This window comes from Fusarium oxysporum, chromosome 2 (genome assembly GCF_000149955.1).
Source record: "Fusarium oxysporum f. sp. lycopersici 4287 chromosome 2, whole genome shotgun sequence".
NCBI classification, from domain to species: domain Eukaryota; kingdom Fungi; phylum Ascomycota; class Sordariomycetes; order Hypocreales; family Nectriaceae; genus Fusarium; species Fusarium oxysporum.
The window spans coordinates 3,595,371-3,611,643 of NC_030987.1; the positions used below are offsets into that span (position 1 = coordinate 3,595,371).

General features: G+C 48.7%; 8 protein-coding genes across 16 annotated transcripts; 3 read left to right on the forward strand and 5 right to left on the reverse strand.

Moving 5' to 3' along the window:
- The first annotated feature begins 169 nt into the window (after positions 1-169).
- Positions 170-1,844, forward strand: FOXG_08488 (uncharacterized protein). The gene is made up of 2 exons (XM_018387453.1): positions 170-687; positions 734-1,844. Exons 1-2 carry the CDS (start codon positions 279-281, stop codon positions 1,591-1,593), a joined length of 1,269 nt encoding a protein of 422 aa, XP_018245304.1. The 5' UTR covers positions 170-278; the 3' UTR covers positions 1,594-1,844.
- On the reverse strand, positions 1,689-3,982 carry FOXG_08489 (uncharacterized protein). Of its 5 annotated transcripts, none has more exons than XM_018387454.1 (4): positions 3,932-3,982; positions 3,349-3,882; positions 2,958-3,255; positions 1,689-2,904 (listed from the first exon to the last, which is right to left on the reverse strand). In XM_018387454.1, the coding sequence occupies exons 2-4, from the start codon at positions 3,568-3,570 to the stop codon at positions 2,216-2,218; spliced, it is 1,209 nt and encodes a 402-aa protein (XP_018245305.1). In that variant the 5' UTR covers positions 3,571-3,882; positions 3,932-3,982; the 3' UTR covers positions 1,689-2,215. The 5 variants fall into 5 exon arrangements, with proteins under 5 accessions (XP_018245305.1, XP_018245307.1, XP_018245306.1 ...); XM_018387456.1 differs by having other exon boundaries at positions 2,958-3,282; XM_018387455.1 differs by having other exon boundaries at positions 3,954-3,979.
- Positions 3,983-4,124: 142 nt separating this feature from the next.
- FOXG_08490 (mitochondrial inner membrane protease subunit 2) lies at positions 4,125-4,952 on the reverse strand (the record flags this gene model as incomplete). 2 transcript variants are annotated; one of them, XM_018387460.1, is made up of 2 exons in its annotated part: positions 4,125-4,526; positions 4,596-4,952. In XM_018387460.1, 2 exons carry the CDS (start codon positions 4,865-4,867, stop codon positions 4,247-4,249), a joined length of 552 nt encoding a protein of 183 aa, XP_018245311.1. The 2 variants fall into 2 exon arrangements, with proteins under 2 accessions (XP_018245311.1, XP_018245310.1); XM_018387459.1 differs by having other exon boundaries at positions 4,247-4,535; positions 4,596-4,867.
- A 97-nt stretch (positions 4,953-5,049) lies between these two features.
- On the reverse strand, positions 5,050-6,775 carry FOXG_08491 (translation initiation factor 2 subunit 1). 4 transcript variants are annotated; one of them, XM_018387461.1, is made up of 4 exons: positions 6,425-6,775; positions 6,212-6,374; positions 5,946-6,153; positions 5,050-5,897 (listed from the first exon to the last, which is right to left on the reverse strand). In XM_018387461.1, exons 1-4 carry the CDS (start codon positions 6,503-6,505, stop codon positions 5,414-5,416), a joined length of 936 nt encoding a protein of 311 aa, XP_018245312.1. In that variant the 5' UTR covers positions 6,506-6,775; the 3' UTR covers positions 5,050-5,413. The 4 variants fall into 4 exon arrangements, with proteins under 4 accessions (XP_018245312.1, XP_018245315.1, XP_018245313.1 ...); XM_018387464.1 differs by having other exon boundaries at positions 5,946-6,374; XM_018387462.1 differs by having other exon boundaries at positions 6,212-6,775.
- On the forward strand, positions 6,747-8,615 carry FOXG_08492 (cell cycle arrest protein BUB3). The gene is made up of 4 exons (XM_018387465.1): positions 6,747-7,009; positions 7,070-7,316; positions 7,372-7,454; positions 7,501-8,615. Exons 1-4 carry the CDS (start codon positions 7,000-7,002, stop codon positions 8,205-8,207), a joined length of 1,047 nt encoding a protein of 348 aa, XP_018245316.1. The 5' UTR covers positions 6,747-6,999; the 3' UTR covers positions 8,208-8,615.
- Positions 8,322-9,346, reverse strand: FOXG_19818 (uncharacterized protein; the record flags this gene model as incomplete). Its single annotated transcript, XM_018400094.1, has 3 exons — positions 8,322-8,797; positions 8,852-9,045; positions 9,099-9,346. The coding sequence occupies 3 exons, from the start codon at positions 9,344-9,346 to the stop codon at positions 8,322-8,324; spliced, it is 918 nt and encodes a 305-aa protein (XP_018245317.1).
- Positions 9,347-9,912: 566 nt separating this feature from the next.
- Positions 9,913-11,357, reverse strand: FOXG_08493 (alcohol dehydrogenase; the record flags this gene model as incomplete). Its single annotated transcript, XM_018387466.1, has 7 exons — positions 9,913-9,942; positions 9,991-10,534; positions 10,587-10,711; positions 10,765-10,910; positions 10,965-11,064; positions 11,121-11,187; positions 11,236-11,357. 7 exons carry the CDS (start codon positions 11,355-11,357, stop codon positions 9,913-9,915), a joined length of 1,134 nt encoding a protein of 377 aa, XP_018245318.1.
- A 1,333-nt stretch (positions 11,358-12,690) lies between these two features.
- FOXG_08494 (uncharacterized protein) lies at positions 12,691-15,610 on the forward strand (the record flags this gene model as incomplete). Its single annotated transcript, XM_018387467.1, has 2 exons — positions 12,691-14,181; positions 14,231-15,610. The coding sequence occupies 2 exons, from the start codon at positions 12,691-12,693 to the stop codon at positions 15,608-15,610; spliced, it is 2,871 nt and encodes a 956-aa protein (XP_018245319.1).
- Positions 15,611-16,273: the final 663 nt, after the last annotated feature.

A 16,273-nucleotide genomic window follows, 5' to 3' on the forward strand; every position in this document is an offset into this window, starting at 1 on the left:
CGTGACTGGAGTAAAATATTAATTATTTAACACTAAAAGAGGCTACTTTAGCACTTCTAGTATCTTCCTAGCTACGTATTATAGCAAATCAAGCGAAAATCATTGGCTTGGGCGGAAGTGACATCTCCCCAACTCAACTGTCTCGTGGGTACTCGCAGCGCAACAATTACTCCTTCTCACCAACACAAAACAAAGCCTATTCTTTCTCTCCACAACAAAAACAAAACAACAAGAACATTGATATTCAGAGCCGCCCTCATGCCCCATAAACACCCAAAATGCAACAACACACCAAATCAAAGCGTTCTTTGAGTCCGATGACTCGGGCCTCACCTCGTAAGAGACTCAACTATGATGCAGACGCTCGCAAGATGTCGAGTCCCACGAGCTATGATGAAGATGTTCAGCTCAGCTTCCTAACCATCGATGAAGAAGATGATGACGAAGTTCCTTGTACTAACAGCATGGAAGACTTGATGAAGTTGGAAAAGGAGCGATATCCTGGTGCCAGTAGCTGGGCTCCTGCTGAAGAGCGACTCTTTGAGATATTGTATATGCGACAGGATCTACCCATGCTTCCTACAACCTGGGATGTTGATCTACGAGGAGTGCCCATCTCAGATATCGTCTTCCAGACTTCGGATGATTTTCCTCCTATCATCTATGCTCACTCAAAGGACTTTCGAGGTATGTTTGTCCTAATATTATGGAGTATTTTGCTCACTCTTTATAGCAACAACCGCCCTTATTCGTCTCATGGACCTCACAGCAAAGACAAGGACGAGCATTCAGAGTGGCCTTCGGAGAAAGGTGCCGCAGCTCATCAAACGAGAACTCGACAAGTATCTGAGCTGGGCAGCACAGGACGGCGATTACCTGCATTTGCGCATTGTTCCGAATATCCTGACCGAAGTGGTAGATACGACAATGCCAGAAAATGAGATCACCGAGCACATCCAGAACCGTATGAGAGCTCTCGCAAAGCTTCAGCGCGAGTTTCTCCGAGAGGATAGAAGCCCTCAGTTCTGGGATGTTATCAAACCCAGTGTATTCGCGTCCCCGAAAATCAAACTTGAGCTGGAGGATGGGCTGACATCGTTTGGGGGGTGGCTAACGCCTGCTAAGAGCCGACTTGGCTCACATCCTCGAGTTGGAAACATATTTCCAACCACCGAAACCCATGAAGTCGCTGTCAAGATCGAACCTGGACTTAAGAGCCCCGGCATCTCGGCAAGAGTACTCCCCAAGACAACGACGCTTTCGAGGAAATCATACCCTTCACAGTCCCCATCGCCCTCTCTACCCCAAGAACCCCAGACTCCTCCTCGACACACCTACCGTCGCCACCCTCCCGTGGTATACGGTCTCTTCATTCTCAACACCTCGGTTCTTGTTCTCACAGCCGATTCCTCCAAAGGATCCGATGCATATGTCAGTTTCCAGGTCCAAGTCGATTTCCAAGATGAACATCAGGGGATCTGGAATGCTCTAACCATCGCCATTGCGGTGTGCCTTGCTCGTGATGAGTTACGGACTCGTGCATCCGACTTTGAGGAGCTGCCTTGCGTGGAGGATAGTGATCCGGATGCTTGATTTGAAAGATATTTGAACGATTATTATGATTATTGTGAGGAAAGGAATACCAGAGTTCATATTTCACTACTGTTTGTTGCTAGTGCGCTTTGAAGTTGTGTTTTATACCCCCGATTTTACAAAGGAGTGTTGACTCGGAGTTTCGTTGTTGTTATCAAGAGGTTTTCATGTACCAATTATCAAGTCCTCAACGCCATCTTCCCTATCGGAGAATTTCTTGAGTCGTTGAACCAGTCATTAAGCACTGTGCCCTTATTGAAAAGTCATAATTGTAAAGTCAATCGAGAGCTTCTATGCTTCATGCTCTCATCTCTATTCATGTCCTGATATATCTTATCAGTCATTCCCTTCTATTCCCAACGCCCAACAATGACGGCCGTCCGCAGCCCCAAACATCTCTTTCTATCTGTACATAAATGTCCATTGCGATTCATCTCATAGAGTCCGCTTCTCTAATGCGTGAGTTACACAGGGTGAGGGGTAAAGCGGGGAGGAAACTTTTTTGCGACTGCGCGTGAATAAATGGTTTTAAAATCATAGCAAGTAAGGCAGTTAACGACAAGGTGAGAACAGGGTGTATGTGTATGTGTATGTGTATGTGTATGTGTATGTGTGGAGATTTTTACATTTCTTCCCGTTCGACGGGCATCAGAACCTCAAGCTGTCGGAGGAGTCGCTGGTACAAGAACAGCATGCAGCCACTTTGGATGAATGTCCATACTCCTCGGGGTCCGACACCGCGGAACCATCCTGCGACACCCTCTGTGCGGTAGATGACCCGTAGGCCGGTGAAGACGGAGGAGGTTTCGAGAGCAATGGCGCCAGGTCGTGGCCGATGTGTGCTGGGAGAAGAGGTGGAAATGTGTCGAACTTGTGAGTTGGCATGATGGTCTTTGGGATGTCGGGACTCTGTTGGTGTGTTGACTTGAGTCTGAAGTCGTGTCTTGACAACGTCGAGGGGACAGGTAATAACACCGGCGAGACCACCAGCTGCGGCACCGGTAAGAAGCTCTAGGGAAACTCCGATGTCGCGGCTCTGCTTGTATTTGCGAGCCCAAGTGGTGAACTGTTCCCAGAACATGAACTGCAGTGCTGAGAAGGGCAGATCACGGTAGAGAGTGGCCTTGTAACCGTAGAACAAGGCGGAGGCGCCTTCCGCGCGCACGATGGTTCGAGCAGCGTCGACAGTACCGCGGTAGTTGTAGCCAGATGTGAAATGGGGGTTGTTGTAGCGGCCTTGAAGCTGGAGTCGTGTCTTGAGAACTTCTGAAGGTACGTAGACAATAGATGCTGCAAGATCTCCAAGGAAACCTATGAGTTTGTTAGTGTTTGTACTGCTGCTGAATCTCATTCGGGTGCCGTACCTGCTGAGAGATATGAAATATGCTGTTGCACGCCGTGATCTATCAAGAATCGCTTGCTCCATTCATATGTGCCGAAGAACATGACCGTTCCTGGGAATGAACCTCCAAGCGCAGGAACCCATCCACCATAGAGACCCCGTCTTATACCCTCCTGTCTCCATATCGTGTAATAGGATTGTCCTAGCGATGTGTATTTTGAAGGAACGTGAGGGTCTCCCTGTTGTCTTGTCTTAACAGTGTCGAGTGAGTGCATGAGTAGATCGCCTGTAGATCCTCCAATACCACCTGCGATCATGGCCTGTCGTGGGGTCCCATGTTAGCGCACCTGGAAACGAATAGGTTGAAAACGCTTAGCGATGCAATAATAGCGCCCTGGTAGTCTGTAACATACATGAAGATACGGCGGTCGCCCCTCGGCCTCGACATCTTGTGCGGTCATGTTCTGGTCACTGGCCTTGCTTCTACTACTTTCCGAGCGACGACCCGTCCAAGCAGCATGACGATGCTCGGGGGATGGCGCAAAATCGCTCGCCGCAGTTGTCGATCCGTCGTTCGTCGTCGTCGATTGAGCGAAGACGAGGTCAGAATCTTGTTGTTGAAGACCCAAAGGCATAATCTGGGTTAAACAAGAAATCGAACTCGGATCGGAGGAAACAGTTGAGCGAGTCGGTGACGGCCCAAGGCGGAAGACTTCGGAAGCAAAAAAAAAAAAGGAAGACAAGAGGATCCCCAAGAAAGAGAGAAGGGTAAATATTAAAGAGGGATCGCTCTGTCGCGATGTTTCGTCGATGGCGAGTGGGCGGGCGTCGCAGGGTCGCAAAGAATAGATAAGAGCCGAGAGTCTGGGCGATGTCGTTTTTGAGAATTTTGATGAAGGAACCTGGTCTTGGCCTTTTACTGGGTTAACTAATCGCGAATTGCGGCTCTAGTTGACTCTGGTCAGCGGTTTCTTAGTGGCCGATCAGGGACCGCACCTGGGTTTACAGCGCACTTTACCTTAGGTTGAGAGCACGCTAACTACGTCAATGGAAGAATGCCCGATGAAAGAATTTCTTGAAATGACCGAACGGGCTTTCGGTCTGTTATCTTATCTCACCTCATCATACGCCACTTCTGCCCGCGTAATCCATAGTGAGATCATATGAGTTGATTGTCTCATGAATAAAGCCTGACGTATGGCTGGCTACCTTACTGTTCAAATGGAGAATCTAGTCGTAGTTAAGGTTGAGTTGATCATAAGGTCTATACATGTCTTCATGAGTTTTGGTACATATAATACATCTCATTTCCTACTCCATCAATGGCCTCTGATGATCCCGCCATGGAAGAGCTCCAAACTTGCGAAAGGGAAACACAATATGAGTAACCCGCCCTGTAATCAACTGCCTAGATACCGGTCCATACGTATTGCTATCCAGACTTGATCCAGGTGGTCCATCACCCTCAACCCACACGTGCCCCTGCGGAACTCTCACTGTCGGCAGAGGATGAGGCGCTTTTGTCTTGATCACATCGTTCTCTAGCGCCACTACGCGCTTGACTGCGATTGTCTCGGGATGTAGCGGGCTCCTTTTGTAACTTTCATGTTAATTCTCATCAATTGCTTATTTCCAGGCTTTGAGAAAGGTCTGCTCGTACCGTAATGTCACAACCATGCCCCTCTCTAGATTCTCTTGAGGAGACCACTTCCAGTTGAGAATCACATCTCGTCGCAACGTTGAGTCTTTATCGTCGTTGATTAACGGATACATAGATGCGCCGTCGACAAAAGTCAGTTCTGCGACGTGCAGGTTGAACATGGCGATGACTGGGATCCATGTTGCGAATCCAAAGAGTCTTAGAGCTGTTGACCTGGCCAAGCTGGGTTGGCCGTTGCCTCTCAGACGTGCCCACACTGAGCCGAGAGCCATTGCAAAAGCTCTAACTATTATTCAAAATGAGTGTTGTTAGACGATAACATTCCCGTTGCTGTGAGATTGAGCGTTGTGGTGGGACTATCACTGACTGTGAGTCCAAGTATAGAAATTCTACACCTGAGTCTAAGCTTTTATCGGCTAGTTCCGACATCCCGCCATACACGAGACAGGGAGTATTAAACATGAAACTTCAGAAACATAACTCTAAAGAAACATCATCTAAGTTATGTCCCACTGAAAACAAGCCGAAAACACACACACTAATCACAATGAAAAGACGGTGTCTCAAGTAATCAAAGAACTGTTCGTTATCAACGCCGTTTCAGACGCCACTTCCTACCATCGGAAGAACTACATGAAAGTCTGGACTTTTAGTGATGCTTTGCGCTCCGGGATACATGCTTCCTTTCAGCCTCCCAGACGCCCTCTATTACACCCTTTTCCGTGTCCAACAACCCGCTCGTGCGCGGGCTACTTTGGCATGGCTCTAACAGTCTTGCCGACTCATCCTGACCTGGAGACTCTTCGTCTGTCCATGACCTAGATGGTCTCAGGGATGTTTTCGTCGCTGTCGCTCATGCTCTCGTCACCGCTGACCTCGGCGTTCTCGCGCTCACGCTTCTCCATCAATGCTTGAAGCTCAGCGTCATCGCTCTCGGTGACGGCCTTGGGCTCCATCTTGACTGTCAAGTTACCACCGGCACCCTCGATGCTCTTTCGGACATCGACGATGGCCTCTCCCAAGCAAGTAATACCAACGTTCTTGTCCAAGGTCGAGCATGTAAGAACGTAGAGAGGCGGAGACACGAGCTTGACCTTGACTTGGGTGTCATCGGTGCTGTGGGCCTCGGCTGTGCGGAGAGCAGTCTTGACGGCGTCGATTCCCTCGTATCCGAAGCAAGTGACCTCGATATCGGCTCGGATCTTGGTGGGCTGGGGAGTAAGACGCTTTCCGATGTATGACTTGAGCTCCTCCTTGGCCACCTCGTTGGGGAAGGTAATATCGTTCCAGACCTCGGGGTTCCTTCTCAAGGTTAGTGCATGTGGTCCGACTTTGGAAAGAGCAACTGACGTGATGGAAAGCTTGAAAGCGTCGATGGCATGTCCGTATCGCTTGTTTAGGGGCCAAGCAATGGCCTCATAGAGGCTCTCGATATCGAGCTTGGTCTTCTCGGCGAGATGCACCATGATAGAGTGGACCATCTTGCTCTTGTTGTATCGCTCCTCGCACTTAACGATATCCTCTGGAGAGACTCGTCGCTTGGAAAGATCGATGTAACCTGTCCAAAAATCAATTTCCATGCCCAAAGTTCAGCCTGACGTTGATTTGATGCTAACCCTTCTCCTTGTCGACACGGAGCACCACGACGACCTCGTTGCGACCAACCCGGATGAGCTTCTGGATACTTCGAATACGTCTTCGCGAAAGCTCGGAGAGCAGGATCATGCCGTCAATGTTGTCGTACTCTAGAAGCTTAACGTAGGCACCCATTTCGGCGATCTGAAATTGGTCAGAGGCAGTTCTTTCGGACAGATCAGGTTGCTACTGACCTGCTTGACATTGACCATGACGAAGCTATCGATCTCCGGGTACTTCTCCTCGTAAAAACGGCAATGTTGATTTTGAGCCATCTTGACGGTGTTTTTGAGGATTCAGAGGGTTCGGTCGGGTTCTATAGAATAAGGTGGGGGTTTATCGATGCCGAGTGCCGTCGCACGAACGATCGCAAGTCGGGCTTTCAAAAAGAGCCAAAAGTCTAATTTTAATAAGCTATTCCTGCGATAGTATCGGTAGTGATTCTCGCGCGATCAAGTCGTAAATCGTCACGTCAACAGTGGATGTAGAGGGGAAGAGTCATAATTTTGACATTTTGCAAGTGCACTCGATTGATGATGGTGGGGTTGTGGCGGGGTGTGGCTCGTTCCCATGCTCATTCGTTTTCGTTCCATTGGGTAGGTAGTGGCAGTGGAGGCAGTACCTGAAAATTCGGGCATAATGCCGCCAGCTGCGCCTGAGGTGGCCCGCCCCATGACTTTCGTTGCCATGATGGTAGCTCTCCACGTGACTGAACCAAAGGTAAACAACTTCATCAACACTAAGGCTGTCGACAAGAGCATACTTAGCCATGGCTCCTGGTAAGTTCTAAACTGCTGTACCTGCTATCAGGTCGCGGATGTTTGCTAATTGATTTTCAGCGACTCAATACGAACTTTCACCGCCCCCAACCGACGCGGTCTCGGCGATCGCGTTTGCGCCGTCCTCTGGAACCAAGCTCCTTGTCTCATCATGGGATAAGAAGGTGTATTGCTACGATATCGCAGGTGGAGCTGGCGAGGCGACTCTCGTCAACACATACGAACACCGGGCGCCAGTCTTGGATGTTTGCTTCGGCGCCAATGATAATGAAGCTTTTACTGCTGGCGTGGATTGGTGTGTTAACAAGTCAGTGGATGCGAATGGGTACGCCTCGAAACGTTAAGCTGACAACAATGAATAGAATCGACTTGGAGACTGGTGAGAAGACTTTGCTGAGCAAGCATGCTGCGCCGGTGCGATCTATAGCCTACAGTCCAAAGTTTTGTGAGTCGTTGAACCCCTGTGATTGACTCATACTAACAGAAACCAGCGATCTTGGTCTCCGCGTCTTGGGATTGCAGCTTGAACCTCCATAACCTCAGTGATCCTTCAAGCACTCCCATAAGGGTCTCCCTCCCCGGCAAGCCCCATGCGCTGGCTGCTAGTCCTACAAAGATCGTGGTTGCCATGGCCGGCCGTGTTATTAACATCTACGACCTGAAGACCATTGTCGACCTATTCGCAACTGGCTCATCTGACCTGCAGCCATGGCAACAACGTGAATCATCCCTGCGATATTTGACACGCGCAGTGTCCTGCATGCCCAATGATGCCGGCTACGCCACTAGCAGTATTGAAGGCCGTGTTGCAGTTGAGTGGTTTGAGGACACAGCCGAGTCCCAGGCTCGAAAGTACGCCTTCAAGTGCCACCGACAAGCAGCACCAGATGGTGATGGTGATATTGTTTATCCCGTAAATGCTCTCGCCTTCCACCCTGTTCATGGAACATTTGCTTCAGGGGGTGGCGATGGCACTGCTGCTTTGTGGGATGCAGAAGCAAAGCGACGACTTAAACAGTACCAGAAATTCCCCAACAGCGTTGCTGCGCTTGCTTTCTCAAGTGACGGGAGATATCTTGCCGTGGGTGTTTGCCCCGGTTTTGAAACTGGCCAGGAGGACTACAGCGGTGCCGGACAGACATCGGTATTGATCCGTGAGCTTGGTGAGAACGAAGCCAAGGGTAAGGGGGCCAAATAGGCGGGAACGTGTTGGACAGTCTTGTTATCCCAAAAGGCGTTCTGGTGGTTGCGGGGCTCGATTGATTTATTTTGTACTATTCTCGAACTAAAGGAAGTGGCATCAAGATACCCGTCATGGAGCAGCACCAAAATAACGTCGTGAATGGTTGCACTGCTTGTTCTTTGTTCTTTTGCTGCTGACCACCCACGTATAGGTATCTTGGGCGATTTCAGTGGTCCCAAGAGATGGGCTCCTCGGCTTCAGATCTTTGTGGTTTCCAGTGATTGGTTCGTGCCCATTCTCTCGTAGTCGAATAACCATTGGTTGAGGATATCCAAGTGATACTTCCTTCACATCAAATCCATCTCGGCATTGGTATTCCAGGCTATTGGATGGTAGAGCACATGGCCACGGAGAAGGCCCAGGAAGTTTATAATCCCGAATTCGAACTCCCTTTCTGATCGTGTATTGCCCCTTCTTCTCAATCAAACGAGAGGCTCCTTGAGGAACAGGCCTCAGTTTTGTCACTACAGGCAACTCAGACGTATGTGTTGTAGTTGGTGATGGAGTATCATGCCGCTGCTGATTGTCTCGTCTCGCTTGGATTTCTTTTTGACAGTCAGTTTTCTGTTGAAGCGCAAGCATGTCATGATTGTATTTACCTGACAACCGTCGGTTAGGGGTATATTCTGCATCTCCATTAGAATGAATCGACTCCATCCGCCTTCGTTTCGTTGGTCGACATGTTCGAAGAGGCAGCAGCTGCAGTTGACTGAATCGGCTTTCAACATCGCTTGTCGGGCTATAAAATAGGGGCTGGCTTGTCTGTCGCTGACGGATAGGTGTTTCTGGGATACTCATAAGAGTTAATATACCGATGAAGAGGATAAGAGTGATACGAAGGCATACAATTCAACATTCGTGAACTCATCCATGACAGATTCTGGGCTGACGACATCATCATGCTCTTCCAAACTTGGGGAGGATGTAGAGCTTTGACTTCGACTTCTCTTTCGACTACTCCCAGCGACGTGATTGAATTCTGTCTCTTCATCGTCCATAAGGAGCATTTGGTGCATTGTCACTAACTCGACTTGATGACCGGCAACATGGCTGTCGTCCACCTCTATAGAGGGTAAAATTGTTTGAAAAGACATATTTGAGTGATTTGGTGAATCTTTTGAGGCGAACTATGGTTTGTGGTGGTAATGCCAGGTGCGTCCCGACTGCAGGTGTGAATGAAGGAAGGAGCCACTCCGGCCTGTCCCCTATAGTTCTTTCCTGACACTCTCCGTTTGTTCAGCGCAGGCTTCACCGAACAGCTCCTACCTTCAGCAATAACGCCTTTCTTCGAGATTAAGAAATACTAAGTGTTCATCTGCCGTTCATTCCGTTACTCGATTCAAAGTTGTTTATCAGCCTTTATGCATCTGCCAGTTGTCAAGCAACATAACAATATATTCTAACAGAATAGATAGTCTGGAATTTGCAAAGCGAATTTATTCTTTGTTTTTCTGTGCTGGTGATATCCCCAATAACCCCTTATTCTGAACCCGTGTGCTCGCTCTCGGCCCAATCTACCAAACAAGCAATCCCGTCTGGTTCACCATCGATAAGAAGGCATCACTGCAGCACCAATTCTTTCTTTCCAGTCCAATTCCATCCAGTCCGATCGAGACCGAGCTGGTAACCATCGCCAAAAGTTCGCTTTGAGGCGGACGCCCTATTCCCCTCGTGCAGCCGGTGAGATGGGCTACAACAAATCAGTATAGGTATTTGTATGTGGTTATGAGGAACGCACCTTTGGTGGTTGGATATGGTCAAACGTGCCGCCCATCTGGAGCAGCCAAACGTCGGGACCTCCAATAGAGTTGCCCCCACGATACAGGAAATCGTTAGGAAAGCCCGCATCAAATTCATTAGCCCCATCGATCTCTTGAATATCCTCAGGGGAGAGATGCAGGGTGAGAGCCTGAATGTTGGCTTTGAGGTGATCCACCTTTCGACCACCGATGATGGGGAATACATAACTTGTCTTGTGCATGACATATGCCAGTGCAATGCTGGTGATGAGTGTGTTCTTACGGTTAGCGATCGACTCCAGCACTTTACTGGTTCTGATCTCTTTCTCGCTGGCCTCCACTCTGCGTCCTTCCCGCGCATTGCGCTGTTCTTCGGTCTTGAATTTTCCGCCTCCAAGAGATCCCCATGGGGCAATTCCCATGCCCTCAGCTTGGCACATGGGGATGATGTCTCGCTCGAAGTCACGCGAGGCCGCAGACCAACGACCTTGGTAAACGGAGAATTGGCGGAGTCCATTGCAGCGAGCATACTCGTTGGCCTTGCTATGGGGGTTTCAGCAAGTTATTCGCTCGTAGAAGGCACATTGTATCTTACCTCACGATCCAAGCAGGAGTGTCGCTGACGCCCAAGTGGAGGACCTTTCCAGAGAGTACGAGTTGGTTGAGAGATTGCATCAGCTCTGGAATAGAGGTGTTGCCATCATACCAGTGAACATAGAGCTGTGGCCCTGTTAGCTTAGCATTCTGGGCTTCGCTCGTAAGAAAATACCTACAAGATCAATGTAATCGGTCTGCAGGTTCTTAAGGCTGGCCTCAACTGAAGCCCTCAGACTTTTCGTTCCGTTGCCAGTGAAGTTCACCATGATATTAGGAGCACCAGGTCCGGCTCGAAAGTTGGTGGTGTATTTGGTAGCAACAACTGAGGGAATACGTCAGTTCAGCACCCAGTGTTGAGTGAGAAAGGGTCACAAACCGATTTCATCACGGTTACCGCGTTTCCTCATCCATTCTCCCACCCATTTCTCGGTTTCCTGGAATTGGTAATTGTTTGCAGAGTCAATAAAGTTTCCGCCCTGTTCTTCCATTAGTACATCGTCGATATCTTGTATTCGATATATGGTGTTCATACCTGTTCATAGAAGAAATCCAAAATTGACTCCGACGTGGACTGGTCGCATTCTCCCATCCACTCTTTCCTACGCTACTGTTAGTAGATAGTAGGCATAATTGGATGTGTATCTCACCAAGCATTTCCAAAGTTCATGGTACCAAGGCAAATAGGGGACACCCAAACCGATGCAGTTGGTGACAAAAGTCGGTAGCGCCCCAGAGGACTTTTGGGGGGTGGTGCGAAAGGGAGAGCCATTGTTTGTTGCGGTAGGTTGCTAGTGTTCGTGATACAGAGGTGCGAAGATGAGGTGAAAAGATGTAGTGGGAATGGATTTGTAGGGATAATGAAGATGGAGTGGGCAGTGAGTGAAAGTGGTGATGATAGTGGCAGCGGCAGTGGCGTCACTGCAGAAGAACAATCGATGGTGGCTGGATTTATGTTATCAGATATAAGGGTTGTGAATATTTCTTCAGTTGATGGTGAAAGGTTCTCTTCTGACTTTATATATTCAGATCTATCATATGGAACTGGCAACTCCTACCAATACCATCCACACCGTTTGGGAACGGACCTTCTGGACTTAAACGGATTTGTCGGACCCGTACTTAGGTACTGAAGAACAGTGACATATTTCGCGATGCGTTCATCAGAAGATATTGAAATTGACTCAGCTTCCGCGGTACATACGAGGTGCATACGGGCATGTAGCAAGAGTTGACATCCATTCATACAACCAAAGGAACAAGACCTCGTAACCTAGCTCAAGCGAACTCACGTAAACATTCTCATTGGTTTCTCAAGATGCACTAAACCGGCGAACTACCTTGATACGTTTAGATCAAGATCAGTTCATGCAATTATTCAGCAAAAGCAGTTGTCAAGATGATCGAAACAAGCAGCTGAGAGCTGGAGTTAACGGACTTAGAACATAGGGAAGTGTTCAAGTTGCATTAGGCACACCTTTAGCATCCACTAGATATGTGGCTCGAGATCGACATTAAACGCCTTGACGTGCGAGATTGTGTAGCATCCTAAGATTCTTACATCAACGCATCATAATGTTTTGTTTGACGTGTAAGTCGTTTGTGGGAAACGGCCTTAACAAGGGAAAAGAGCAGTTGGAAAGTCCTGACAGCTAAGTGACTTGCCACTCAAAACGTATTGGCCTATTGGAACAATTATCGATATATCGAATAGTATCAGGAACTAAATGAAGTGATAAGGTACACTGGAGTTTCAAAGAATGACAATGCTACTAACAATAAGATATAAAAATGAGGAAGATGATGCTAAAACTGCCTACCCTGAAGCTGAATATCGACAAGGATGCTGACCTAAAATGGGCTGATGCTGCTGGCCATCGTAGCTCTCTCATTGGTCTGAAGTCCCGATTCCTCGGCCGGCCGGGTACGTACCTACCCTCCAATTCGATTGGATCTCACTCGGCCTAGAATCTGTGCATCACACCACGACAATTACTGCGAGCGACATACCGAGACGACGAATTGAACATCAACCTACGAACCTACGACCTCACAAAGCCGATCTGGGGCAGCATTGGTCCGGATCAAGATGACGACCGCCTAGAATGGCCACTCCAAGCCCCGCCCCTTCAAGGGTCGCCGTCAACGCCCTCCGTGGTGTTCTCCTAACAACGTCCTGTTCAGTCATTATCCTTGCTGAAGAACGACGTCGACGCCTCAATATCGCTCGAGCTGCTCTCGACAATGCCAAGAAACTTCACACTGCGCGGGTGAACCGCAACTCGGCTGCGCTGGCTGAGAGCTACAGCAGTAGACGAGAAACCTTTCCAATTGAAATTACCCACGACTTCTCGCATGCACCCACCAACAATGCTGTGCGCCGTCGTCGAACAAGAATAGACTCGTTGGAGCATGAATTATCGCGCCCGAAGGAGATTGAGCATATAGAGTCTTTTGAGACAACATTGCCTGAGGATGGGGACTCAACAAGCACGCCTCAGAATAGCCAGAGGAGATGGGACGAGTGGGACGCAGCACGAAAGGAATTATCACGAATATCAGAAAACAGCACATCCTATCACAACGCCCTTTCCATCAGGTTATCACCAGAGATCAGCCTACCAACTACATCATTACCAAGGACACGATCACCCAACACCAGGACGACCAAGGCCAGAATGGACGCTAGCACAGGCTCAACGAAAATATTCACGACGGAGAATAACCCAACGGCAAGCGATGGACAAGTTGGCGTAACAAAATCAGAGCCAGCCGATGAAACCCTGATAGGACAACAAGAATCGTGGTCACGGCTGGATAATCTCCTTACGGAAATGGAAACCCAAGACCTGCCACGCGAAGAGCGTGTCCAGAATGAAACGAGAGCTACCAAAATGCTTAAAATGCTGACCTCAGCACAGAGTGAAGAGGCCCAGGAGGTTTTATCAAGAGGTATCCGGATACTTCAGTCCACAGCAGTATCTCGGGAATACGGAACTATCCCTCTCATACTCGAAGCTGTCCGTCCAGCTTGCAACGATATTTGCCTTTTGGCCGTCCCCTTCCTCGACAGTCTTTCCCGGAGCCGCGACGTTGAGGGTGTGAGGCACTTACTGCGAAGTTTATCTCGCTTTGAGCCTCAGTCGAAGGAGGCAGCGAATACCAATCGCAATGAATGGGTCACTCGGCTACTTATGCATTACTGGAGGAAGACGAAGGACTTCCTGGAGGTCAAAACGATTTATACATTGCTCCAAAAAGGCGGTCTTTTTGACAATAGTGTATTTTCTTCGTCTACCCAGTATGCTGTCAGACGCAGAATTATCCTCATTGCTCTTGATGCTGGGGATGATGCGACTGCAAGTGCAGAGATGTCCCAGCTCCGCGAGATGAGACCGAAGGCCTCGGGTGTCGATGTCAAGCTTCGTGGGAGGTTTATTGTACGCGAAGCTGAATTGGGACAATGGGACAAGGTCACGGCTGGACTTGAGGCTTTCGGACCTAAAGCAAAGCCATCCGACCAGTTTCAGAATATTCTATCCTGGCTGACAAAGATCTATTGCAAGGATCACACAACCGCAGAGATGGACATTTTTGTGAGAGATCTTGTCAGCAACCACCACATGAGTTTGAACAAGCCCCTAGCTTTCTTTGTTATGGGATAGGCACGGCCGAACCCGCAATCTTCAAGCTCTTGTTGCGTGGGTGCAGTTCTGCCAAGATGGTGGCTTGGCAATGGACCAGATCTTCTTCAACGAGATTGCCGACAAGTGCTGCAGATACTGGAACCTGTCGAGAGCTGACGTGATCCGCATGCTGAAGGATGCACGAACTTCTGCACCGTGGCTGAAGGACCCTTTGTTGACCAGCTACGCCAGTGAAGGTGGCCTGCATGATCTTCACAAGCCCCTGCCAGGAGAAAAGGTTGACTGCTATGGAATTGCCCCGACTCTGCCTGAACGCCGAGGTGACTCAATATCTATCTATGAGCGAGCAGCTTTCAAGCACATGAATACTCTGGCGCTTGAGAACGACTGGACCGGCGTCTACAGCGCCTACAAGGAGGCAACTAAGAAGGGCCTTGGTGATTCATCACGATGCCTTCGACTTGCTGTTGTCGCCAACATTCACTTAGAAGGTCCCCATTCAGGCACAGTGTCGTGCCTCATTAATGAGGCATACATAAGGAATCACGACATCAGCGGTGCTTTGGTTCCTATGCTGGTCGCTCGACTTGAGGCTGGTGACAATGTAAATGATTTACTCCGCGAGAATCTTGCCAAGGGTCAACACATTCACGACAGTGTATACAACAAAGCCGCTCGTGTTCTCACTCAAAAGGGTAACCCTGAAGCCGCGATCAAGGTCTGCGAAATGGCAGCACAGCAGAATGGTATGGGTGAGCTGGCATACAACAAGTTTAACTTTGCCAGTCTCATCCACTCCTATACTGGACAAGGGCGTTACAGAGACCTGATGTCACTTATTGCAAGCTTCATATCGAAGTCAGAATGGTGGCAGGGTAGCAAAGAGTGCAAGGAATCCGTCAAGTTGGCTATGAAACATGTCGCATCAAGGGCAGCCAGGGACCACAGGCGAGAGAACACGCATAAGCAAGTACTATTACGTCTTGATGATGCTCTTGAACATATCAAGTCCTTACGGGCGACGAACAAACAAGAGCGGGAGGCCGTTACCAAGGAGGTTGTTGGAGCTTTCAAGACGGTGGAAGAGCCAGTGGCATTTGAAGGAGGCTTCTTTCCAGACACACAATCTGGGCGCCAGACGCCAAAGGATAAGCGGAATACAGACTGGGAGTTGTCTTCAAGACGAGATTCAACACCCCAAGCTTTGAACGAGTCGAGGCATAGGATCGTCGAGGATGAATTGCCTGCTCGACAGCACAATATAGATGAGATCCGAACAGCACGACACAAGCGGACGAAACGAGAGAGGACGCCTTCGCCTGAGCTTACTGAGGACGACATATATTTAGAGAAGGAAATAGCCAGAGCAATGGCTTGAGATTAGAGGTTGTATGCTTAGAAGACATATGCATTGGCATGGCGCAGACATTATGGTTACAGAAGAGGCATTTGGGTATATCAGCTTCTTGGTCACATTAACTTTTCTTTGTGGCCTGGAAATATGAGAGCATATGATGGTATCTGTTATGGTACTATCTGTAAAAGAAACAACAACACAATATTTGAAGAATCTATTTATCTTCTGAATGCTCTATGAGTTTCAATGTTCTGTAGTTGAACAGCCCCTCTCAGCACATGTCAATTGATATGGATGATTCTTTATTTTCGCATGTGATTCTGTCTCTCTGCTATGAGATGAATTGATTACAGGTGGGGCTTGGGTTGATAGTGTCACATGCATCAGCGTATTCGTGTAGAGTTGACCCCGTTATCATGAGATTTGGTTAATGGAGGTCATCAACCAGAAACTGATTGGCCACTAGCCGCTAAACAGACGCAGGAACATCAAATAAGCATCGACCGCAACCAAAGAAACCCTGAGAGTCGCATTCCGAATACGTATTTTCTCTTCCTCTTTCGAGAACCTGAACGAAGTAATACCGGACTCGGCAGAGGAGAAATTGGTTCGAATCACGTACGATCTGAATCTCTATGAGACGACGTCTTTCACATGCGAAAAGTCCCGGAACCTGGCGGTGTC